This window comes from Rutilus rutilus (genome assembly GCF_951802725.1).
Source record: "Rutilus rutilus genome assembly, chromosome: 10".
In the NCBI taxonomy this organism is placed as follows: Eukaryota; Metazoa; Chordata; class Actinopteri; order Cypriniformes; family Leuciscidae; genus Rutilus; species Rutilus rutilus.
The window spans coordinates 24,521,083-24,547,144 of NC_140215.1; the positions used below are offsets into that span (position 1 = coordinate 24,521,083).

Sequence of the window (26,062 nt, forward strand, 5' to 3'; positions counted from 1 at the left end):
CGAATCTAAAGATACAAAACCTAAAGGCATAGGGACACATTCACAACCTGACTTGTCGACTTTTAAAATAAATGCGTTCGTTGGATGTGAGTAGCCTGCATATGATTGTATTTTGACCAGCTGATAACTAGTGAAGTGCTTATAAAATGTGGGAAGGACTCAAAACAGCAGCAGGAATCCCTCCGTCACACACACACACGAAGATCTGCTGCGACGAGACGCGGTCATGATGCCTGTACCGAACTGTGATGGGCAATATCGTGAATATGACGAGAAAAAACAGGTATGCATGAGCATTCTGTCTTTTTTAGGGTCTCATCTTCCCGTTTTTGGTTCGTTTACCTTTCTTTGGTCCGAGTTGCATTCATACATCATTCGAACCACACCAGAGTTCATTTGAAAGTGGACCGAGACCCATCTTTTTTGCGGTCTCTGTCAGCTTGTTTGGTGCGCACCAGGGTTCAGATGGCAGTGTTCACGCTTATTCAAATGAACCGCACTGACATAGCAATCGCACCAGGGTTTGTTTTAATCGAACCAAAGTGTGAACACACCCAAAAAGAGCATGCGCTGTATCGTACATGTACTCTATTCAATACTATTTAAAACTTTTCCCATAATCTACTGCTAACGTAATTTAAACCGCAAAAAAATAAATATTTTTTCATGTTTTACTCTACAATATAAAATACATCAGTAATACCCCACTCTTGATTTTCTTTTAAGTTTGTATGTCTTAAAAAAGTTGGTTGCTAACAAGTGGCTAAATGAGACTACATGGGTTGTCTGGGACATTAAACATCATCACAGCAAACAGGTAAACTCATCTACGCACCAGTCCGCTTTTACATAACGGTCCGTTATGTAACCCCTGGTTGCATTTATACTCGCAATCTTGCAAATTACTCTAACTCAAACTTTCCAACTTTCACATTTTAAATAAAGACCGAAAGTTTAGTGGTAGTGATGTTGAAGTTCTGCGATCGTTGAGTAGTTTTTTTATTTTTTTATTATTATTTACTTCAGACGGTGGGACATTTTACAGTCGGAAGCTGAAGATATCAAGTAGGAATGTCCCACATCCGACTTTGAATGAAACAGCTTATAGCAGGTCAGAGGTCACATGTGTCCTCTGTGGGAGACTTATATGAGAATGATGCTCTCCCAAAATACAGTCTGAATGAGGATAGATTGAGAAAGAAAGATGAGAGCGGAAAGTCCCCAGGCTCAATATCATCTCACTCATTTCACTGTAACAGTGCTCAGCCCAGAGGTGAAGGTCACACAATGGAGGAAGAGCGGGAGGGTGTGGAAAAGAGCAGTGAGGGATGAAGGGAGTAGACATCAGGAGGTAGTGAGCATCTGGTGGAAACATGTTCCATCGTCTCATGGGCCACACACACACACACACGTATGGTCCACTTACTGGACTGTCTCTATCTAGTGAGCTGCCAACCTAGAAAGCATGTTGGGCATACCACTCACTCCTAAATAGCACTATGAGACCCGAAAATGCTGCCTAGAAAGTTTCATTTGGTTTCGAGGCCTTCGTGGTCTCATTAAAAAAAAACACTATAACAAACTAATGTTCACTGGTTTACAATAAGTTTCACTATGTCAGCAAGACCTCATGGACAAAGATTGTAATGGATTTTCTTTAAAGGAGAGGCAGTGTTTGTGATGTTTTACCACCATTCAAACGGAGCTTCAGGCAGTACACATGGTGGAGTGAAAGAATCAAGATGTTATGTATGAAACCCTTCGGTCTCCCCCTATGCACATCACTCTCTCTGCTTTCCAGACCCACATGGCCTGCATGCTCTCTACAGGGGTCTACATGTGGCCCTCAGGGGCCAATCCATCAGCCACAAGCACAAAGGGAACAAGTCTATCAGCAGGGCACTGGAGTCAGACCGGACACAGCTGTGGGCATGAGTGTGTAAGTCCACTCGGATTCAAAGCAAGTGAGAGTGCATTCATTACCTGACTTCTGACAAAGCATACATGCTGCTTTCATCTACCATGGTGGGAGAGAGATGCACTCTGGGAATAAGTGGCCTCCTCACTCAAGTTACATTTTAATCGCTACTGATAATTAGGGCTGGGAACAGATCTTATTAAGAGCAGTTCCTTTTTTTGGAACATGATTTATAACATTTAAGACAAGATGATGTTCTTAAAATGTCTTCGCGATTCCACTGAGCGCAAAACAAAACAAAACAAAACAATTATAAATAAAATATGCTCTACTGATATGTCTGCTTCGACTGCTACAGCTGGGGTATATCTCAGATACAAGGGTTGAATCTGTGTATGTGTGTGTGGGGTTCATGCATACGTGTGCATGCGTGTGGGCAGCATATGCTCTTTCCACACCTGGCGGGAGTGAAGATTGCTTACATCAGGAGAAAAAAAAACACTGCACCCTCTTTATTTCCATACACTTGTAAACAAAGTAAAACCACACAACCACAGGGCATGCTATTCATTTCAAGTATTACCACAGGGCAGAGAGAGAGAGAGAGAGAGAGAGAGAGAGAGAGAGAGAGACCTGTCTGTCTTTTGCTCTCAAGTTCTAACCACAATCCCCATTTAAAGCCAAGACAGATATCGGTGCAGTCAATCTAGCATCAGCACTGTTCGCATAGCCGCTGCATGCGGCCAACTTTAGAGCTAACATAAAACTCCACACATTCAGCACTCATTCAAACTAACATTATATTGAAAATAAATCATAAATGAAACTCCAACACCCTAAAAATCCATCCAAATCACTAACAGAGGGAGAGAAAGAGACACGATGGCTTTGGAGAGCATGTATGGTTTACATTAGCCGACTAGTTTCTGTTCCAACCCTGCTACCCCAAAAGTGACGCGTCCAAATACAAATACTGGGGCAGGAAATTGGCAGAGATTTACAGTAATTATTGAGAGCTGGGCTATAGGGGTTTGGGCCCTGTGACAAATATGATATGATGTTAAATTGAGGCAAGCGATAGCGGCAGAGGCACGGGTAATCCACAGAAAAAGGATTTGAAGGGAGAGAGGCAAACGCAGACGAGCTAGCAGAGGCCTAGCACACAGTAATAGGTTTTCATTACATTGCAATCTCTTTTAAATAATCCTATTCATTTTTCATGAGGTCAATTTTTCCCAGCAGACGAGAGATAGAAGGCCAAATACGGCTCTCAGCGGGCTGTGATCCGTCATGTGATGACAGATTGCACAAGCTTAAAAAAGCTAGCTTAAAAACTGCTTGTGTAGACACACAAACAAACAGACAAACACAAACTTCACATACTAGATGCGCTCAGAGATTTGGATGCATCAGGGTCTCAGTGAAAGGAAAGGATTTAGACATTTAAGAAGAACAAAAGCAAATTGTGGCAAATCAATCAGAAAAGGGGTGGAGGGATAATTATTTCTTAATTTTCTGTTTCAAATGTGTGAAAGCTTATTGACTCAGCAGCAACTATAACTTGAAGATGTTGTGTGTGTTTGCTGGCACCAGCGATTCTGGGTTTGAAACAATGTGCTATTGTGTGGAAAAATTGGCTTATCTTTTGTCCTGACTACAATGATGTGCAGGGAGCTTTAGCCAATCAGCTTACAGAAACCAATGTCACGTCCCACAAAATTAAAGTTTTAACACAAATACAATTTTTGACTGAAATGTTTCTCTCTCTCTGAGAGAGATATTGTTTGGAAAGGATATTGTTTCAGAAGCATTCAGATACATTTACAATAAATGCCTAGTGAAAAAAAATAATAAAAAAAAATAAAAATAAAAAATACTTACCCAAGTCAAAAGATCCTGATATTCTGGTCTTTATACACCATATGCTAATAGTCACTAGGGTCAAAAGGATTGGTTGTACCAATATGTAATCAACCAGGTGACAATAGTAAGTCTGAACCCTTAGAAAATTAAGTCAAATAAAAGGTATAATTCGCCAAAACATATAAATACTGTCTTCATTTACTCAACTTCATGTTGTTCCAAACCTGTATGACTGTTTCTTCTGCGGAACATGTCATGAGGGTGAGTAAATTATGACATTTTTGGGTGAACTATCATTCACGTCCGTAGCACAAATGGTGTGGGACGACATACGTTAAGTGTGATTTTAGACCAATAGGATTTCAGTGGGTGGAGCTACCGAGCACAACGGTGGAAACAGAAACCTGAGCCATCAACAAAATGCAGCAAATCCCACTGATAAAGTATGAAGGTGAAAATAAAAACTGCCTGTTGTCTAGCCAAAGTGTATAAAACAAGCGAAACACCTGAATTATGATTGAGAACTGTACCGTCTGAAGTGCATTGTACAACGTCCATCCCTTAAACAATTATTTCCTGTTTTTCTGTTGGGCTCATTCCTAAAACAGAATGAGGATAATAGTGGTTTCCAGCTTTACAGATCTAATTCTGATTCCAGAGAGAGGGGTAAAACAATACAAAATAGGTCAATGAATAATGCTTCTCAGGAAAGACACTCAGTGATCGAGCAAAATGTATTCCTACTCTGCTGGTGAGAACAAAAGCTCAGGAGAATAACACACTTTGGCCTTGGACCTCCACACGAAGATGAAAGGCAAGCATTTAGGACAGTTTCTGATCAAAAGAAGCTGGGAATAAAGGACTCTGAGTGGAAGTATTCATCTTGAAGTGCAATTGTACGCGAACATGGGGATGAAGCATTTTCTCTGGAGAGGCTTGCATTAGGTTTATGCGAGAAACGCAGTTATGCTAGTACCTAATTTAGAAAGTTCACTCACTGCAGCGGTTATTCAGACTGAGCTATTTCTTTGTGTTTTTGTCTATAGAATGATCAAATATATAAGCATTTAGGTAATAGGGTTGGGAATCAGCAGTGGGTTCCTGATTGATTCAATTTGTTTCGATGTAGATTTTACTGCAAGGCGGGAACTATACAAATAATTTTTCACAAAAAAGCTCAAACATCCACCAAAGCAAAGCATACATAAAAAAAATACAAAAAAAGATCTTGGGATTTTCAAAATCAATATCAGAACATTAAATAAATATCTTTACCCAGCCCTATTTAGAAATGCTTAATTTTATAAGGTGGTGGTGACAAAGTCAGCCATGGCCACTGATCACCGTAATGAACACCTGTACTGTAGTTCCAGATGAGTGTTGAGATGAGGTCAGAGAGATAACATATAGCTCTACATCCATTGTTCTCCCACGAAGTCACATAGAAACTAGCTAAAAGGGTTGTTTTGAATGAGAAAAGTCTTTTGCCGTGTGTATATTGGAGAAAAGACGAAACATACATACTTACACCATCCCGATAATGAAAGTCAATCAATTGTTGGCATAGTCGACTGCCGCCATCGAAACATTACTTTGCGAGAACCAAATATGGAAAACTAATGAAGTGTAATTGAAATTCTGCTGCATCCAGCATTTTACGAGTGTGAAATATTTCTCATTCAGTGCGTTATGGGAAAAAGTCGAGCTAATAGGGTCATCCTTAGCTAATGTGTGGAAATGTGCTGCACTCTTCAATTCTCATGGTGAGCGTTCAATTTTTAGAGCCGTCGCACCCATCACGCCAGTACAGAAAATGACTTGCAAAAGCGGCCGTCTCATTTCTGTTTTAGTGATCCTCCATTCCTCAGAGGCAGTCATCCAGTGGACCCTCTTTCCTCTCTCACAACGTCTCTCTCTCTCTTCTCATCTGCACCTCCAGCACCTCTATAATCTCCTCTCTCGCTCTCATTATTCCTTTTCTTTCCTGTCTCCATCCTGAGGGAGGAAAGGTGGGAGAAGTCTGTCATCGTTCTCCCCTGCGGCTCTTTGCAAAAAAAAAAAAAAAAATCCCCTTGCTAAGACACAAACCAATGGACTCCATTAAACTGCTCTGCGGAGCGCTGCAGAGCCCCCTGTCTGAATATCTGCTGCAGGTATGGGTGTCATAAAGCTAGTCTCTCATCTTTTTAGCCAACATTATTGTAGGCAGAATAGAGAGAAGAATAAGGGTTGGGACATGATCTGGAAATTTTACAAACTGGTGTTTGAATCAAAGTTATGGTCACCACAAGAAGTTATGGTCACACATTGAAAAAAAAAAAAAAAATGCACGTGTAATGCACACACGTTTCAAAAAAAGGATGTCTGGGTCATAATTCTTCACAAAAAAAAAAAAAAAAAAATTCCAATACAATAAAATAAACTGAATTAAATAAAATAAAATTTTATTAAAATCAATTAAATAAAAGAAGTTCCAATTATCAATGATGATTCTTATTACATTCACATTGCTTTAGTACACATTTTAGTATTACAATTAAGGAAATAGAGTAATAAAATGTTTTCTTATTAAAAATGTAATTGATCATTTTCTGTATTGATCATTTTCATGGAAAAATTTAAGTATACACAAACACACACACACACACACACACACACACAGAGAGAGAGAAAGGATTAGTTTTTTTTCTAAATTGATTTGTTCTTTGTACATTTCATGAGAGTCATCCAACCGCTTAGCCACTCCAAAACAGTTATTGAATCTTCAATGGACGATGTAAACCGGGACAATTTACTTTATAACCCCCATCAACACTTACAAAAGAACACTGGTGTACTTTCTACACTCTTCATTAATGAAGTGACTGGCCTGCCAACCGGTCAGGAAAACAAATCGCCACTAAAGCAGTCATATCAGCGTATGCACCGTAATCAAAACAAAGCCATTACCGCAGCTGTAAACCTAAATCTAGCCTACAGGTTTATATCCTCACGGCTATTCACGCTTCCAAGGGAATCCAGAGAGAAAGCCGGTGGCATAATTCACTCGATTTTTTTTCCTTTTAATGTGCCTACGCTCAGGTGAATATGAGCGTACACCAAAAAATTTCAATTAAAAAAACTATTCAAACTTTCTATTATTCATGAACTAAAGGGGACTCTCTTTATTGGTTATGTATTATTAATACCCTAGCGCTCGTATCAAAGACGATCCAATTTCATAGCCAGCACTTGGAACCAAATTACAGTGGGCTTTTTATTCATAGTTGAATTGGACCGCGGGTCTCGCTCAGGCTGGCCATTGTGCTGCCCACCATAGCTACAGTTGCCACGGTCACCTGAGAGCAGTCCGCCCTCATCATATTGAGCTCTTCAATACTTTCACTATTGTTTTTTTAAAAGCCATCATGTGACACAGATTTTATTTGTAGCTGTGGCTGATGTATCAGATATAGAGCGCCGCTGATTAGATTTTCAAGGTAATGTTGGAACACGAGAGATTAATTGTGTTACACTGAGGAGGAACATTGATTCATCCCCCAGCATGCACTTAGACCAGTCAGTCCACATTTCACATTGAAGAGATTGGTAGCACATGGATGGTTTCCCCTCCCCTTAATATGATACATTTTGAATATATACTGTTTTATATATATGGAATCCACTCAACGGTACATTATGGAATTAAATTTGTGTCAAAAATATAGAATAAACCATTTGAAAGTTTGGGGTCAGTAAGACCTTTTCATTTCTTTCAAAGACGTCTCTTATGCTCTTCCAAGGCTCCATTTATTTAATAAAAAATTCAGTAAAAAACAGTAATATTGTGAAATGTTGTTACAATTTAAAATGACTGCTATCTTTTTGAATATGTTTTAAAATGTAATTTATTCAGGCTTGCAGAGAGGGAGCAGCTCCGGTCTATGAGGAACTGGAGGCCCGACGGAGAGGACCAGAAGACGGCCCACCGTTCACACCAAGGATGATAACTGTAATGATAACATTAAATATATAGTTCTGAACATCTTTCTAAATATAAACGAATAGCAGAGTCCACACCACAACTATAACGATGATGACACAGATAAACGATATTGTTGGAAACACTTTCAGAACGCTGAACCATTAAAACACTGACAGCCAATCAGAATCCATCCTGCTTTAAGAGCTCAATCATTAAAAGTGGCAGACGACAAAACTGCAGTGCGCGCTTAGAATCAGGCTTACCAGGTTTGCATGACAAAGCCAGTCCCATCACGGCCAAAACTATCCCAATCGCTTCAACCCGTGGACTAAAGAAACAACCCACGGCAACAGTGTAAAAGTAGCACAATTCCGCGAAAAAACGGAGGACTTGGCAACACTACATAGAATAAACAGAACTGTATTGTCTGCTGTTGTGGGTGCTAATAACGTTATCGTTATAGTTATCTGTATGGTTCTCGTTCTTGGTGTGAATGGACCGTAAGACATCAAACACACACACCATCGATTAAACACACTCATTATCACACGGGGTCCAATATTTGCACTCGCCAAGCGTCAATGGAAGTCGAGATTAGCTTTAGAGTAAATTAAATTCGGCAGGGGCTGGTACCTTTATAAGAAACAGGTTTAAGTTAATTAACAAATAATTATCAGCAAAAACAGGAAAGCTAAAAGATCTCTTTGACATGAACAAAACAGTTCGAAAGTTTGGGGTCACTGCATTTATTTAAAAAAAAACTGTAAAAATAGTCATTTTGTGAAATATTACCATAACTATTTTCTATTTGAATGCATTTTAAAATGTATTCCTATGATGACAAAGCTGAATAAAAGTTAATTTCTTTCAAAAATAAATTACTGACCTCAACATTTTTAATGGTAGTGTACACTGTATACTATATAAACGTGTCAACTTATTTGTTAACATATTTGTTACCTTCATTTTAAGAGTTTTTTGGCGAGTGTATTCAGAGTTTTTCAAAAATGTTATACTTTTTGTCATTTATGTTGATAGGGCAGTATAGAAATGGCAGGAAATGATGGAGAGAACGCAGACAGAAAAAAGATTATGGAGAAATTGGATAATAACTTGAATGTCTTACCCAGATCCATGCTCTTAGAAGACTTCACATGATTCTGCTGAACTCCGTCAGTCAAAGAAGTGTCAGCTGAATGAAGACCTGAACTCAGACTGGAACACACATACACATACACACACAGACACAGACACAGACACACACACACACACACACACACATACATACATACATACACACAGGACATAATATGCATTTCTTCAGTATCTCTGTTCAACAGTATAGAGTCACTGCTTATAACACTTGATTAGTTTCAGGATGGTTTGAAAGAATTATGGATTGTGAACACTAAAAATGAACTCAGACCATCTCACGCCACAAACAGTATTTGGCGTATAATTCAAAATGAATGTTTACATAGCTATACTGGGATACAGTTTGTTGACAGAGGAAGTATCCTACTGCTTTTACCATGTATTGACAAAAACTCAAGCCACGTGACCAAGTGGTGTCAAAATGAATCGACTAATTGACAATCCCTACAAGGAAAAAGAGACGTGTTTGTCAAATTTGGTCCAAGGCAAATCAATGTTACCTTTGCTGGAGCTTCAGGCTGTCCTGTCTATGAGGATTAGCGGCGAAGCCTTCATCATCCCCCTCTTCCATGTGACCATATCCTCCATTTGAAACTGTGAGAGAATGAGCAAACCACAGAGAGAGAAAAGCAATCATTAGAGCTCTGTGGAAATATTATGCAGGCTCATTTAAGAGGGGTCTGCTGGGGTCAGGCCAGCGGTGGAGAGAGGTGACAGTCTGGCTCCAGCGCTGACACAGACAGACAGAGATGGAGACCATTATCAGCTCCAACACACTACAATCTCCACTCACCTTTAATGATCTTACACTCCTATGATAATGGGACTGGGGCTTCGGATTGACTTGATTTTTCTCTAAGCTTGGTTAAGCTTGTAAGAATGTGTCTGTGTGCCTGACAGACAGAGACTGTGGCTCTATAACTAAACATATGTATATAATTACTATTACTCGCACATTTATTCCTATTTTTCATCTTTATCCTTAATTAGTCTTGTCTAATGTTACTATTACTGTTGTTTATTAGTTTATTTGAAAAATACATTTCTTTTGTGATTTATTCTACAGTGATCCATTTTACAGTATATACAGTGCATCCGTAAAGTATTCACAGCGCTTCACTCTTCCAGGTGAGCCCAGGACTCTTCCTAGAGCTGGCCGTCCGCCCAAACTGAGCGATCGGGGGAGATGGGCCTTAGTCAGGGAGGTGACCACGAACCTGATGGTCACTCTGACAGAGCTCCAGGGTTTCTCTGTGGAGAGAGGAAAACCTTCCAGAAAAACAACCATCTCTGCGGAATCAGGCCTGTATGGTAGAGTGGCCAGACGGAAGCCACTCCTCAGTAAAAGGCACATGACAGCCGTCCTGGAGTTCGCCAAAAGGCACCTGAAGGACTCTCAGACCATGAGAAACAAAGATTGAACTCTTTGGCCTGAATGGCAAGCGTCATGTCTGAAGGAAACCAGGCACCGCTCATCACCTCACCAATACCATCCCTACAGTGAAGCATGGTGGTGGCAGCATCATGCTGTGGGGATGTTTATCAGCAGCAGGAACTTGGAGACTTCTCAGGATCGAGGGGAAGATGAATACAGCAATGTACAGGGATATCCTTGATGAAAACCTGCTCCAGAGAGCTCTGGTCCTCAGACTGGGGCGACGGTTCATCTTCCAACAGGACAACGACCCTAAGCACAAAGCCAAGATAACAAAGGAGTGGCTAAGGGACAACTCTGTGAATGTCCTTGAGTGGCCCAGCCAGAGCCAAGACTTGAACCAGATTGAACATCTCTGGAGAGATCTGAAAATGACTGTGCACCCGATCCAACCTGATGGAGCTTGAAAGGTTCTGCAAAGAAGAATGGGAGAAGCTGCCCCAAAAATAGGTGTGCCAAGCTTTTAGCATCATACTCAAAAAGACAAAAAGGTGCTTCAACAAATTATTGAGCAAAGGCTGTGAATACTTATGTACATGTGATTTTTTTCGGATTTTATTTTTAATAAATTTGCAAAGATTTCAAACAAAATTCTTTCACGTTGTCATTGTGGGGAATTGTTTGTAGAATTTTGAGGAAAATAATTAATTCAATCCATTATGGAATAAAGTCGTAACATAATAAAATGTGGAAAAAGTGAAGCGCTGTGAATACTTTCTGGATGCACTGTATACAGTTCCGGTCAAAAGTTCGGAAACATTACTATTTTTACTGTTTTTGAAAGAAGTCTCTTATGCTTATCAAGCCTGCATTTATTTGATCAAAAAAAAAAAAAAAAAAACTGTAATATTGTGAAATATTATAATTTCAAAATAATGGTTTTCCAATTTAATACACTTTAAATTATATAATTTATTTATGTGGTGCAAAGCTGAAAAAAAAAATCTGCTTTGCATCACAGAAATAAATTCTATTATTATAATTAAATGCAATTATTAATAATGGTTGTTATCATGATTCTTTGATGAATGAAAACTTAGAAAAGAACAGCATTAGAAAATAGAAAAATAACAGCATTTATTTAAAAAAAGAAACCTTTTGTAACATTATACATTCCTTTTGTCGCTTTTGTTCAATTTCTTGCATCCTTGCTGAATAGAAGTATTCATTTCTTTCAATTTTTTATAAATTTTCTTTCAAAAAAATTATCACAAAACTTTGAACGGTATTGTAAATAAAAAAGTGCAAAATGCTTATACCCCTATTTTCACTATATGTAAGTCCATTTATTCAATGCTAATAAAACCTACTAAACTGAAAATTAAATCCACTAATGGAAGAAGAGAGTTAAATATAGTCTATATATTTGTTTGTGTGATATATACAGTGTTAGCAGCTTCAAATGACGAAACAAACAGCACAACAGAACGTGTAGAGGAGATGAATGAAACAGGAAGTGCAGTTAGCAGGATGATGCAGTGAGTGTGCACTCGGTTCATGTCTCATTTGCCTAAACAGACTACACACCACTGTTGCCTGGCTCTCTAAAACCACCTGCTGCAGAAAAAGACACAATGAGCTGTTTCTGAGTGTGTGTGTATCACTCAAGGACAGTATATGAGAATTACCCAGAATTTTCATTATCTAGTTGATGTTGTTTTCAACTACTGTATCTAAAGCCCCACATGACAAAGACACAAAGACCTTGTTAATGGCTGTTAGGCCAAATAGTGCAGAACCAAAACAAAGGCTGGAGGTCTTTGTCTGAGAGCCAACCATGTAGAATTCAAAACAAATGCCTCAGATTCCCAGACACTTAGCAAACGCATTTTATAGACAATCTACAGTGTTAACACACTCATGAACAGTTCCTCTTGAAAAACATGTATGAAGTATTTAAACAATTTGATTTAGAGCAAACAAAAACATGGCAATTGTTCATTTAAAAAAAAAGATACAAAATATTCAATAAAGTTCAATAACACAAAAATGTACGATTTTTTAACTTCTTCCTGTAGGTTGCTGGGATATGGATAGCACGTTGTTCTCTGTCTTCTTGATGGAGTGTCTGTGTTTTGGCGAAGTGGAGCTGGATATCGGTCCTGACAATCACATAGATCAGAGCGCCCCACCCAGCAGAACTTCATCATTACTCATCAGACTGCACTGGGATGACTGCTTATTAGTATTATATATCTCATCTGTTTGTGTGCTGCACAACTGCCATAATACATCATGTGCACAGATGCATGCGTGCACGCTTGCACACACACATGAACATGCACGCACTTGAGAGATGAACTGATGTTGGAGTGAATGGAAAAAATGGATGCGTATTGCACACGAACACACGTACACACATTTGCAGCCATACACACTCACGATTATTTATCTGCTAAAGTGTGGCGTAGCCGAAATGAAATAAGTTGTTCCTTCAGAAGATGATGGATCAATGGCTCTTCCAGCTAAAACAGGGTTATTAATCCTAAACGGAGTGGGCTACCAGACCTCTAGCCTGCAATAGCAAAACACCTTCTTATGTAAAACATTAACTGAAATAAAAGCCATGTTTCTCTCTGAGAAGGCTGAGTATGAATTTATTACCACAGACACTGGACAGATTTAATATTTCATATCTGCGTACAATATTCATAATGACAGTAAGCGGAACAGGGGAGGCTTTGCTGCATGAGTATTACTACAGTATGACAACATGAGGCATTTACTGCTATACAAATATTTTGTGTAAAAAAAATAAAAAAAATAAATAAAAGAGCTCTTTTCCAAAACGCGATAAACGCCATTTTTAAGTTTGTCGTGTCATTTTGCTGTGTACTGAACCTATTCACTGCTCCATCAACGTTTCATGCCAAATCGCTATATTTCCTTGTTTAAAATGTACTGCAAGATGCAGCTTCTTTCCAAACCGCGATAAGCGCCGAACCTATTTTTAGCCTAAACGCGATATATCCTCTGGACTAATCAGAATTCTCTCTCTCTCTCGCTCTCTCACCCTCAAATCACTTGCGCGTATCGCGGCAGATGCTCAATTCGCCTCATTCGCGCGTCCGCACCGCGCTAAACGCCTCATTCACGCCGCAGGACCTGCAGATGCGCGTAAACGCGTCTTTACATTGACTTAACATGGAAATCACTTGCGCCAGACGCTCTATTCGCGTTTGGTGTGAACGCCACTCACTCACATACACAAGGTCATGTCGTGATTTGTTCTATGTAAAGTGGACAATGGTTCTACTTTTTATGGGTTCGACACTTTACTGAATGCCAATGTATTTATTATGCCTTTTTTTTTTTTTTAAGACAAAGTTGATGGATTTATAGCGTTTTGGGAAAAAATGGATGGATTTATAGCGTTTTGGGAAAAAATGGATGGATTTATAGCGTTTTGGGAAAAAATAATAATAACTTTGAATTTATCATCAACAATTTTGTTGTTTGATTTAATAATCATTGTTCAACATGTTCAGACTGAGCCAAAAAAAACATTTTAACAGGATCAATTGAATATTCACAAAATGTGTGGGTCTAGGTAAAAAAATATATTTTCCTGAAAACTATTTAAATGGATTTATAGCGTTTTGGAAAAGAGCTCCTCATATATATATTTCTCAGTAGAGCAGATGTGGTAATTGAAGTCACATCTTTTAGATTAGTTTTTAGTTAAAAGACAATTGCCTTGGCATAGTCATCAAATTCCTCGTCTAAATCACTCTACAAAACACATGTGCATTAGCTGAACCTAATACTAATGAAAAATACTTTTTTTTTTTTTTTGCATGATTTGAACTTCAGCAAAAAGCTAAATTTTGTTGGGGATTTGACGTATCCCAGATAGCACACATACTTTTAAAGATCACTATAAGATCACCTGGAAAACATCAATTGTGTCCAAACATCAGATAAGTATCTCTAAAAAGCGAAATGTCTATTTAACTAAAAATAGATGTACATGTGCAGTTAGGAATGGTACCAAAAAATGTAGATATTTCCAATTTTCTTTCCCATTCAAGTAGATAGGAATTGGACTAGCATGGCTAGAAATTACTGATGAGGGGAGTAGTCAAGATGGCCGCCGAGTGAGATCCAAGACTTTGACATATGTCACCACAAATAGCTATGGTTTCCAACAGAAGGCAAACAAGGAACAAGAGATAAGTGAACCTTTCAAAAATTATTTTGGAGCTGTGCATCTGCGCTAACACATTTAGCTGCCCATGCATTCCAATCAGACACGCAACGTATCGTCTTTCTACCTCTTACTTCTTGTTTTCTCTCTGTTTCTTCTGAATGCATATATGGATATGGCAATCATTCGTTACCATGCATAAAATATATAGTATTATCATCTGATACATCACTGCAAGTACAGTGCTTTTTGCTAAGGATAACAAAAAAGGGCAGAGATAAAGCAAATAAACAAAAATATTCCTAATTTAAACTCCATAAACTCAAAGTTCATCTTCTCACGAAGGCGTTAGAGGGCAGAGATAAACTCGTCCCACACCAGAGATGGACAGAGTTCAGAAACAGTAATATTCATATCATCCCACACTTCCGCCCTCTCCTCAGCTCCCGGCCCACTGTTATCCAGGGTTATAATTAGAGCGATTCTCCCGAGAAGCACCACTTCAAAAGCAAACACAATACACATACATATGTACGAAATCATTAGCTTTCATTTACAGCTCAAACAACTACCAGTAAATTACTTCCCTCAGCCCAAATGGATATGCCACGCAAAAAAAAAATCAGCACGCACTTGATGAGGGCATTATGCATTTTAAATTGTTTGTTACGCTATGATGTGAGCGGCCCACATTACTGTTGCTCCTGTGGAAACATGGCCTAGATAAAGCGCGCATCAACTTAATGATTTCAAGGTCAGGGGCGAGAGAAACCAACGCAAACACACAATCACAGTTTCCTTTTTTCCCCACTCTCCTTGCTGTCATATTTTCTTTGCTTAGGAGACAACCGTACCTAGAACCACTTCCTGTCAGAAAGGAATATTTTTTTGAACTGCATATATTTATGAACGTGAGAGCATCGGTCTATCAAGGAAATAAACAACGGTGCAGAAGCGTGAGGTGTCAGGGAGGGGGAGATATGAAGCTGATGCAGCTGATATCGGACTATTTGTTTTATTTCCTAGCATTGTGCTCACTGGGAATCCCAATGAGTACAGTGTGTGCGAAATGCGCTCCTCTGGAAGACGAGTAAAGCAGGCAGCTCCATTTTAAGCCCCTCTCTTTCTCTCTCGATCTGCCTGTCTTTAGTTGTGTTGAAATCCTGCAGGAGGAGTGTTACTCTTTCATGTTCGGTTAAAGGGATGGTCCAAACGACAGGCTATGCACATAGGCATTTCACATGAAAAGAATTGCAAATGTGCCCCAATTCTCAGACGAGTTAAACTTCCAGTTCTTAATACAGCTGTGATAAAAGAGTCTTTCCAGGCATGAAAGAGAGCGAAAGAAAGACAAAGAAAGATAGCGCATGTATGACAAGCACACTGTATCGATAGTGACAGACATTCATGTACAAACATATTTCCAGTAATGGCACATGGACAGACTCAGACAATTGCTCTGTTACAAAACCTAGTTAACGGTATTTAAAAAGGCCTCAATATATTTCAGCCCTCATGAGGCAACTCAATCCATAGAATAAAACTGATATTAAATACTATTATTAATATTATGCCTGTGCTGATAAGACACTGATAAGCTGACAATTATTTTCATGTTATGTTTGATAATCGATAAATGACCAATGTATAAAAAATGAATACAATGTTGCTTAAATATATTACACTGAAACGCTAAAATTTAAAATCAGTTATTTTAAACGCTACAAGTGAATTTAGGTTTCACAACATTACAGTGTAATGTACAGTATGAAAATGAGATATTCATTATTCAATATTAGACAATAATAGATATTCATTTTCAAATTTGCTAGATCACATTTAACTGTTATTAAATTATTAATGTCTTAAAGATTAACTTTAAGAGAGAATTAGATGATGGTAAAGGTAATATAAATGTAATCAGTAGAAATGATCATGTTCAAGTAAATATCTATTATTGCCTAAATGTATCCAAAATTGACAGAAATATACAACCGTTCAAAAGTTTGGGGTAGGTAACATTTTTTATGTTTTTGAAAGAACCACCCCATGCTCACCAAGGCTACATTTATTAGATCAAAAATACAGTAAAACTAATATTGTGAAAATGTATTACAATTTAAAAAACTGTTTTCTATTTGAATATATTTTAAAATGTAATGTATTCCTGTGATGTTTCAGCATCATTACTCCAGTCTTCAGTGTCACATTATTCTTTAGAAATCATTCTAATATGCTGATTTGCTGCTCAAAAATCATTTCTGATTATTACCAATGTTGAAAACAGTTGTGCTGCTTAATATTTTTGTGGAAACTGTGATAGGTTCTTTTTCTAAGGATTCCAAAAAACAGCATTTGTTTCAAAGAGAAATCTTTTGTAACAATACACATCTTTACTCTAACTTTTGATCAATGTAATCCTTTTGTCAAGTCGCACATTAGCACGACCATGTTTTGCTTTTCATTCAGTACATGCTATTTTGTGTTTTCAGATATCAAAAGTACTATTTGTTTTGACCACATTTAAGTCAAAATGAAAAGTCAAACTTTATCAGTCTAGCTGATGAACAGGCAATCTGCAAGCAAATGCGCTGCAGACGACAGAATATATATTAGCACTAGATATCTGGGTGGCCTTCTCCTTGAAAGTCTCATTCCCGCACGGAGCGACTGTGAGATAAAGACACAGCGAGCCCATCACTCACCCGCGCATCGCTCATAGATGCTGTTCATCACCATGGGGGGCTGAGCGCTGCCGTCTGATTGGCCGAGGTGCCCTGCCTGTCCCACGCAGCTATCAAAGGATCGATTGAGAATTCGCCGTGCTTCCTGGAACTCCTGCGAGAGAAAATGAGAGAAGCCGTGTCACCGTATCGATTTTGCTTGTGAATTATGGAAACAGAAGAGGCAAATCTGAGCGCCGGCATAGGTAGACTTTCAAATAGCAGGCCGATCGTTACGCCGGCTTCGGCATTCATCACAAAACAAATACCACATTGAGACTCAGGTTTTGGAGGAAGGAGGAGAACAAAGAGATGAAAACGGCGCAAGAATCTGCTCCTGGAAGAGCTCTTAATTCATCTGATTAGTCTAGATGTCAGTGGCATGAAGGATTTAAGCCACTTGCACAGATGTTACAGATTTTCTGTCTCTTTCCCCAAGAGGGAAAAAAAAAAACAGAATGGTAATTCATTTCATTATCTTGCCCCCAGGCCTGAAGCGCCACTATGAAATATGTTAATTCGATTGGCAGATTTGGAATGCTGGAGAGAGGCAGGGTGCAGCGCATCAGATGGGTCTTCTAATGGCCTGTTCGGATGCTTCACGTTGCCGGCATTTGGCTAACTGTGGATCATTAGGAAAGCAAACCGCTCGGCATAAAATATTGTAAATAAAAGTGTGTGTGTGTACGATTTTTTTTTTTTTTTTTTTTAGGACCTGAGGGTATGAAGGTCTGAAAACAGCAATTATGGAGAAGGCCAAGAAGTCATGTCTCCACTGGAATAGAGGGCACCTGTTCAGCACTGTTATGTTTAAACATTCATGTTTTAATGTTAGGAATTGGCTGAGGTGACCGGGCAATATGTAGAAGACTAAAGGCTGGACTATACTACATGACTTTCAAAATCTGAACAGATTTTAAAACACTAGGCATCATACACTTGCCAACTTTTAAAATGGCTACAGAGGAAAAACTGGGCATCATACACTAAACAAGTGTGGATCACACCCGGCTTTCAAGTCGTTCTGAACACAGACTCGCGCAGAAACATGGACTTCGCTGGTATGAGATGCATGACGAATTTAATTGTTCAAACATGTCAGTCTGTGAAGCAAAAAAATTCAGAATCCGCGTCCATCATACACTACGTGATTTTCTGTGAAATCTGTCAACCGCGACTGCCCAAAATCTGCAGACTGGCTCTGACTTTTTGGAAACTAGCACCAATACGTCCAGACTGCAAATCAGGGCAGAAATCTGTGTAAAAGTTGTGTATTATATTCCAGCCTTAAAAGGTACAGCAGCAAAAACAGTCTATTTAAATTGAACGCTAAAAGCCCGTGTATCTTTCATTTTCCACGTTCCGCTCCTTCTCGCGCGTAGTTGTGTCTGCAGAGCTTTCAAAGTTCACTCAACCGCAGATGGACGCGTTCGACAGGTGCAGTGCAATTGCTTTTTCATATTCTACCAATCGTCAGAGGGCAGCACTGAGTTGTATCATTTACAGGACATTCCCTTGGAAAGATGGAAGAAGAAAAGAAACAGATCCACCATTGCATGCAAAGTTTAGAACAATAACCAAAACCAAAACAAAGGAAGCTTGAACAATGGATGACAAATATGCTGCTTTGTTTACTGTTCTTGGAAAAGCATGTTGTTTTGACAAATTCTTTGACAAACTCTTATTCGGCTTCTGTGCAGTACACCACTGTGCATACTGCCACCAAGTGGACTTTTCGGTCTCAACATTCACCGCATACGGTCACAAAAATTGGTCTGCACATGGACGGTGTTCCGCGGACCCTCCCGGTGACAAAAATGACATCACACGGACAGTGCGCAGACCGTTGCGGAAACCAAAAGGCTGTAATACTGTAGAGAGATACTGGACAGTTGTTGTGTAGAACTAAATTAGTAATGTCTTTGGTGCAAGAAAGCTTGACTAACATCTTAAGTGTCATCTTAAACGTAACTTTGGGGGGAAATCAAATGGTAGATAAGTGTATAATGTGGCCCTTTTAATGTCAGCGCCAGTAAGAGCAGGTCTGTGGAGGAGGTGGCCTGTGGGGAACAGAACGCAGGCTGCCAGGAGAGGAAACAGTGATGGGGACTAAATGAGATTACAGAAGGGGATCAATGAGGATTCCCCAGCCAACTTTTCCATTTCCCTTATAATATTTATCAGAATAAAAAAAGGAGGACACAGAGCTTGCGATTTTGAGAGGATGAGATTCTGAAAATGCTGTTGAATCAATAAAAATTAACAGGAGATGTTGGGGTTGAGAAGAGGGAGTGCAAAAAGTGTAGTGTAGAGTGTTTTGGGAGGTTCATGCTGTGGATGGAGGGATGTTGGGATGGAAATGTTGTTTCCTACCTCATCCGGACAAGACCACAGTCCTTTAGTTAAGGCCAGAATGCACCTAGTTGGGACAACTGTCAATGTGTGGTGTGACAAACACAGCCCAAGATAACATATTTATTGCTTAACATACAGCTATTTGGAGTGGGATTTTGGACCAATGAAATTTCACTGTGATGAAACAAAAACAAAGCAAAGCAAACAACGTCTTGAAGTTCGCAGCTGAATTCAGAATTGAATTGAGAATGCCTTGTAAACTAAATTAAGGCAACAATCAGGAACCAAAATTCGAATTTAAGTTTCAGATGAACAAAACCACTGTAAATCTAGAACTAGGGAATTTTCTGATATACTTTTACAATTTGGACATTATGTAATAAAATTATGTCAATATCTGTGAACATTTTGTGATGCTGTGCAACCAAATTACTTGTGGCTGTATTCCATTTGACAATAATAATAAAAAAGCATAATTTGTAAAAAAAAAATTTAGCAAACCTTAGTGTTACTGACTAATAAAATTAATTTGTTCTTTCTTAGTAAATTATTTTCCTAACTTTGCCATTCCAATTCAACTTCCTATTAGGTGTGGCCAGTTCAGTTAATATTCACTCATAGCACACACCAAAAATAACTATAACAATAACTATATTAGCATACACAACAACGGTTCTGTTTACGTTCCATTTACGTTTACGTCGTCTGCTGCTTTTAATGCTTGACGTCGGGTGGATTCTGATTGGCTGTATTTCTCGTTCATCAGCTGAAAAAATTTGTACAAAAATAAATAAATAATCTGAAAGTGATTTCAACAAAGCTGTGGTGTGGACTTCCATATTCTCCTAGAATTAGAACAATTATTAAAATGTTATCATCATAGTATTTCCTATTGACGTCACTTTATATTCAAAATTCTGCACAACCCTACTGGTTAGGACCGTGTTAAACTGAATGAACCAGCACAATTTGGGTAACATTATGTCTGTGTTTGTGGTCCAGTAAGCTTTTTTGTGACGAGAGGTCAACCAGTATTTCATTTATAGACAGGCTGAGAATGACACAAGACGACACTGGTCAGAGGGATGAAAGGTACGTCATTTCCCACAGCCTCTATCTTAATGTGTTCACCATCCTCAGACACTGGTCTCTCTGTCTGTTAGCCTCATCTACACCTCTCTGCTCGAGGTCCCATTCACAAAAACTCCTCAGACTCCACTTACGTCTTAATCAGCATCACAAAGCGTACAGTTCAACATGCTGTTAAAGACAAAAGTGGCTTGGCAGGTCTGAGTGACCGCCTGCAGCACCAGCAAACTTCACAGCGATCCTCTGGCACAGTCTCTAGGGCACAGATCATGTGGGCTCTCCCTGGGCTACTTTTCATTATTAATGCCCACGCTGTAATGAGATTATGACAGGGTTGTTTAGATGGCTCTCTGAGAGAAACAGTGAGAAGGATTGATTAGATCAGACTGTGGTATAATAGTGTTTAGTCTGAAGAGAGAAGAGAGATGACACTGCCATGGCACAATTCCATAAAAACGTTATTTCCAGTATTATCATTTTTTCTGATTTAAAATATAAAAAAAAAATATATAAAAAAAAAAAAAATAAATAAATAAATAAATAAATATATATATATATATATATATATATATATAACCACAATTTTAAATAACTATTATATACTAAATGTAATATATTGCATTTTTTTTTATGCATCAGTATTAACATGCAAATGTTTTTTTTTTTTTTAATCAGAATTTCTATTTGAATCATTTCATTGAACTGATTCACAGACATGAAAATGCACTTACCAACTCTAACTCTACGAAAACTGAGGTTTAAATGAGATGCTATTAAAATGTTGTGTTAAAGCTCTTAAAATACTCATGAGGGATCACAAAACTATGTAATGGCCAAATAAAAAGTCATTTTTATTCAATCATTGCTATTTTCACCATGTCACTTATTTTTTAATTAAATTACCAACAGAATCGTCTCAAAAATAGCGTGAAAATTCATCGCCCAACTCTACATGGTACCACATCCAAAAAAGTCAAGTCAAGTCAAGTATATTTGTATAGCGCTTTTCACAATACAGATTGTATCAAAGCAGCTTCACAGTATTAAATTAAAATAATACAACAAGGTTTGTTTCTAGTGGAATTTATTGATTGATAAAATCAAATTAAATATCCCCAAAATATCCCCAACTGAGCAAGCCAAAGGCAACAGTGGCAAGGAACCGAAAAACTCCATCAAGTGACCTAATGGTGTCCTAAAACTCCATCAGGTGACCCAATGGAGAAAAAAAAAACCTTGGGAGAACCCAGGCTCAGTCGGGGGCCATGAACTAGAGGCCGGATTGTAGTTTGAACTGTAAGATTAAAAATATTATATGAATGCCTGGCTGAAGAGATGCGACTTTAATCTAGTTTTAAACTGGGAGAGCGAGTCTGAGCAACGAACAGTATCAGGAAGGCTATTCCAGAGTTTTGGGGCTAAATGTGAAAATGCTCTCCCTCCTTTGGTGGTTCTGGATATCCTAGGTATGACCAAAAGCCTTGAATTTAGTGATCTTAAAGAGCGCGATGGATTATAGGGCGATAGAAGATCCGTTAAATAGACTGGAGCTAAGCCGTTTAGGGCTTTATAAGTCAGTAGCAATACCTTGTAATTAATACGGAACTTTATAGATAACCAATGCAGTGATGATAAAATCGGTGTTATATGATCATATTTTCTTGATCTAGTAAGAACTCTAGCGGCGGCATTTTGGACTAACTGTAGCTTGTTTATTGAGGATGCAGGACAAACAGCTAATAAAGCATTACAGTAATCTAGTCTCGAGGTCATGAATGCATGAACTAACTTTTCTGCATCAGAAACTGATAGCATATTACGTAAGCTTAGCAATGTTTCTAAGGTGGAAAAAGGCAGTTTTTGTAACATATGAAATATGTTTTTTGAAAGACAGGTTGCAATCGAGTATAACACCCAGGTCTTTTACTGTAGAGGATAAAGTAACAGGACATCCTACGATGTTAAAGCTCTTAGGTACCTTTTTTTTTTTAAGAAGAAAGACTCAAAAGCTGTTCCAGGAGCTTTCAAACAAGGCAGTATCTGGTTTGTATCTCCGTTGCTTTCCTCCTCCTCTCTTCCTCTTTAACAGTTTGCCTGCTTTTTCATGACTTTTCAGAGAATTAGCCAAACCTGGACTGGGATTCTGAGTATGCGTGTGAAGCTTGTCTTTGATGTCTCTAAAAAAGTGCCCATAATTAGCTAAGTTAGGTCAGGAGACATGGACACACAGCAGATTCAAGCTAGAACACATCAGCATGTTTATTCCCAGAAGCTCACAGAGACTCTGGAGAAAAGACTAACAAAAAAGAATTCTGTTAAGAATTAAAACTGGCTCCAGGCTTGAAGATAACTTTTTGGACTTTATTTATTAGAGCTAGAAAGAATCAAAATGTTACAACAGGCCGAAATTTATTAAGATAGTACAAACCGCATAATATAAAGAAATAAAAGCTTCGACAATATATTCTCTTAGTGCCTTGTGGGTGTAGAAACTAATCTCCCATTTATTACAGGATAAAGCTCTTATTTGTGGTACAAAAAGCATGCTGAGCAATATTTCACCGTCAGTCCAATGTTAATTTCACCTCAGGACCAAACTTTCATTCTCCTGCATCTGGCTTCCATGATCTATCGATCTGAACCCAGCAACAAGCTCTCTGGTCCTATACAAAGTCACAATCTGTCCCCCATCCATTCATGTTTTTTTTTTTCTTTCTTCCATCCACCAACTAGCATCTCATCCCACCTCTACACACCAGGGTCAATGGCATCCCATCGCCCCTGACTCGATTCTGCGTCCCATTGGCAGCCATGACGGGGGCGTCCACAGCCAATAAAGCATAATAAACATGAATCTTTATTTTATGAGAACAATAACACCCATGCCCCATTCCTCCCAGCCTGTCAGTCTGAACAAAGAGCCCCCAGTAACCATCAATCCATGCGGCCAGAGGGGCAGCTCCTTTGTGTAGCCTAATTACACACCACTTTAGAGCAGTTGGAGGCCTTGGGGTGGAGTGTGTCAGCACGTGTGTGTGCGCATGTGTGAGATATAGAGGGAATCCTGGGGTGAGCATATGGCCGCTCTCGAACCCAGGTGCAGGGGAGGAGAAAAGGCTAAAACATCCCGCTGGAGGCGAATTCCACCAGCACAGAGGAAATGATGGAGAAAGTTAAAGGATGTGGAGAAGTAATGGCAATTACCAGCCATTCTGACTAGCTTTTATGACATGGCGAGCATATGTCTGCACTCGGTCTTAAAACGACAAACGCTTGCCAAGTCATTAAAACACAATCACGCATTAGTTTTGTCTAGACTGACGTATCACAATTGTTTGTATGACTGGAAGCTGCTTTATGGTGATATTAGCATGGGAGTATATTAATGTGCCAGTGAGGTGGAATGACATGGAGATTTCAACTTTATTGTGAATGTGTTAAACTGTGGCCCTACGAGATCATCTGATGCTAGTAAGCATTTACAAGTCTGAAAAAAAGGAGCACATCCTAACCCTATCCATCACTAACTATCAATTCATAGATAAATGCACCACATGGAAATGCACCACATGGCAATAAAAACTAGAAACACCATTGTGTTGGAATGCAGTATTATACAATTCCAAAGAGGCTTCATTCACAAAGTCAGTGATTGGGTTCGACAATCATATTTACTAATAGGTCTCTCAAATTGTCCTGTCCAAACAAAACCTTATGGTAGCAGTTTGAATACTATCTGCATGAATACATAACCAAAGTAAAAGCCCAGATTTATTAAAGGTTTAAAGGGGGATGTGACCAAAAAACTTTGAGAACCACTGGTGTACTACATCAAAACATGGGGAAACTTTTATTTATTTATTTATTTGTGAGTGAGTGAGTGAGTGAGTGAGTGAGTGAGTGAGTGAGTGAGTGAGTGAGTGAGTGAGTGAGTGAGTGAGTGAGTGAGTGAGTGAGTGAGTGAGTGAGTGAGTGAGTGAGTGAGTGAGTGAGTGAGTGAGTGAGTGAGTGGCCCGAACACAACTGACACACTTAATCCATATTGGCTTGACTTCAAATAACCAACATGAAAAATCACAAAACACACATGCATAGTGAACACTATCACAACACTGCTTGATGTGACAGACTAGTCGTTCACAGTTGTTGCATTTACACATTACAGATTATCAAAATTCACTCTCAAAATGTGGTTATAAGATTTGAAAAAGTTGTTTGGGTTAAATAATGTAGTTGTCACTCTGGTTCATAACCAAACTTTGTATTTAGCACTATAAAAACAAGACTGTCAAATGCATTCTGCCACTGTGTAAATTCAAGGAGAATATCAGTCATCTTGCTAGAAAAAAAATACATATGTGCATTTGCTGAACACCTGTGAGATAAAAAAAACAATAATTTCTCATACAGTGTTATGGTTAAACAGTTCAACCAGTTCCCCACCAGTTTGGCTAAGGAGCTTTACAAGGTCAGTCTTGGCCCCACCAACTGGGAGTCCACCTGATCAACTGCCTAAACCAGCTTGGACCAAATAGGAACATACAAAATCAGTAAAAAGCAGGTTTTGGGCAGGAGAAGAAAGAAGAGTGCTACGATCAAAGCAAAATGTGTTCTAGAAGTACATACCTGGTTAGGTTGTACTAAAGCACGGAGCACCACCAACTGGATCATTCCTCTCAGGTTCCCCTCCATGGACATGGATCTCCGCAGGGTCTCCATGGCTTCATGGTTGGACTTCCCCAAGAGCGGTTCACCATTGACAGCAATCAGTTGGTCATTGATATGCAGACGCCCGTCCTAAGCAAAAAAGACAGAATCAAAAGTCAGAATCTTTATTTAGTGTCACAAGACTATTGCCAGTGGTTTGAGCTTTGACTTCTTTCAGCAACTTCCACATCAGTGAATCAAACCAGCAAGCTTCCATTTACCAGCCTTGAGCCTTACAAGGTATAGTTCAACCCCAAAAATGGAAATTATGTCATCATTTCCCTCATGTCATTCCAAACCTGTATGAGTGGAACATATTTTGAGACATGTTGACCATACAATGGAAGTTTTCTTTTTTTACACAAAAAAAAAGTCTCTGTTTCCGTCCTTTAATATGCATTTTGGGATATCACATAAAAAAACTGCTGGATGGAAACGGCAAGATGCACATAAATTCAAAAAATTTGCCTCAAAAACTGAGTTTGAGTAGGATACATTTGTTATCCAATAAGAAAAACATATGAGGTTTCAAAAAACATAAGGGTGAGTACATGAGAGAGAACTTAATTTCCCACAGCCTCTATCTTAATGTGTTTACCATCCTCAGACACTACCTTTTCAACCATTACACTACACTACACCAAGACCAGCGCTAATGTACAACTGGATTTGGGGCTTTTTTGTCCATCAGAAGACCTTGACAATG

The 26,062-nt window shown here is 38.8% G+C and overlaps 1 protein-coding gene across 3 annotated transcripts in view; it reads right to left on the minus strand.

Annotated features, from left to right (window-relative positions):
• Positions 1-26,062, minus strand: part of pard3bb (par-3 family cell polarity regulator beta b) — a 335,104-nt gene that overhangs the window by 138,114 nt on the left and 170,928 nt on the right. For all 3 annotated transcript variants that reach the window (XM_084421753.1, XM_084421752.1, XM_084421754.1), the window contains 4 exons: positions 25,276-25,446; positions 17,188-17,320; positions 9,401-9,494; positions 8,872-8,960 (listed from right to left, as the gene is read on the minus strand). In XM_084421753.1, coding sequence (XP_084277879.1) covers positions 8,872-8,960; positions 9,401-9,494; positions 17,188-17,320; positions 25,276-25,446 — 487 coding nt within the window. The remainder of the gene's footprint in view (positions 1-8,871; positions 8,961-9,400; positions 9,495-17,187; positions 17,321-25,275; positions 25,447-26,062) is intronic.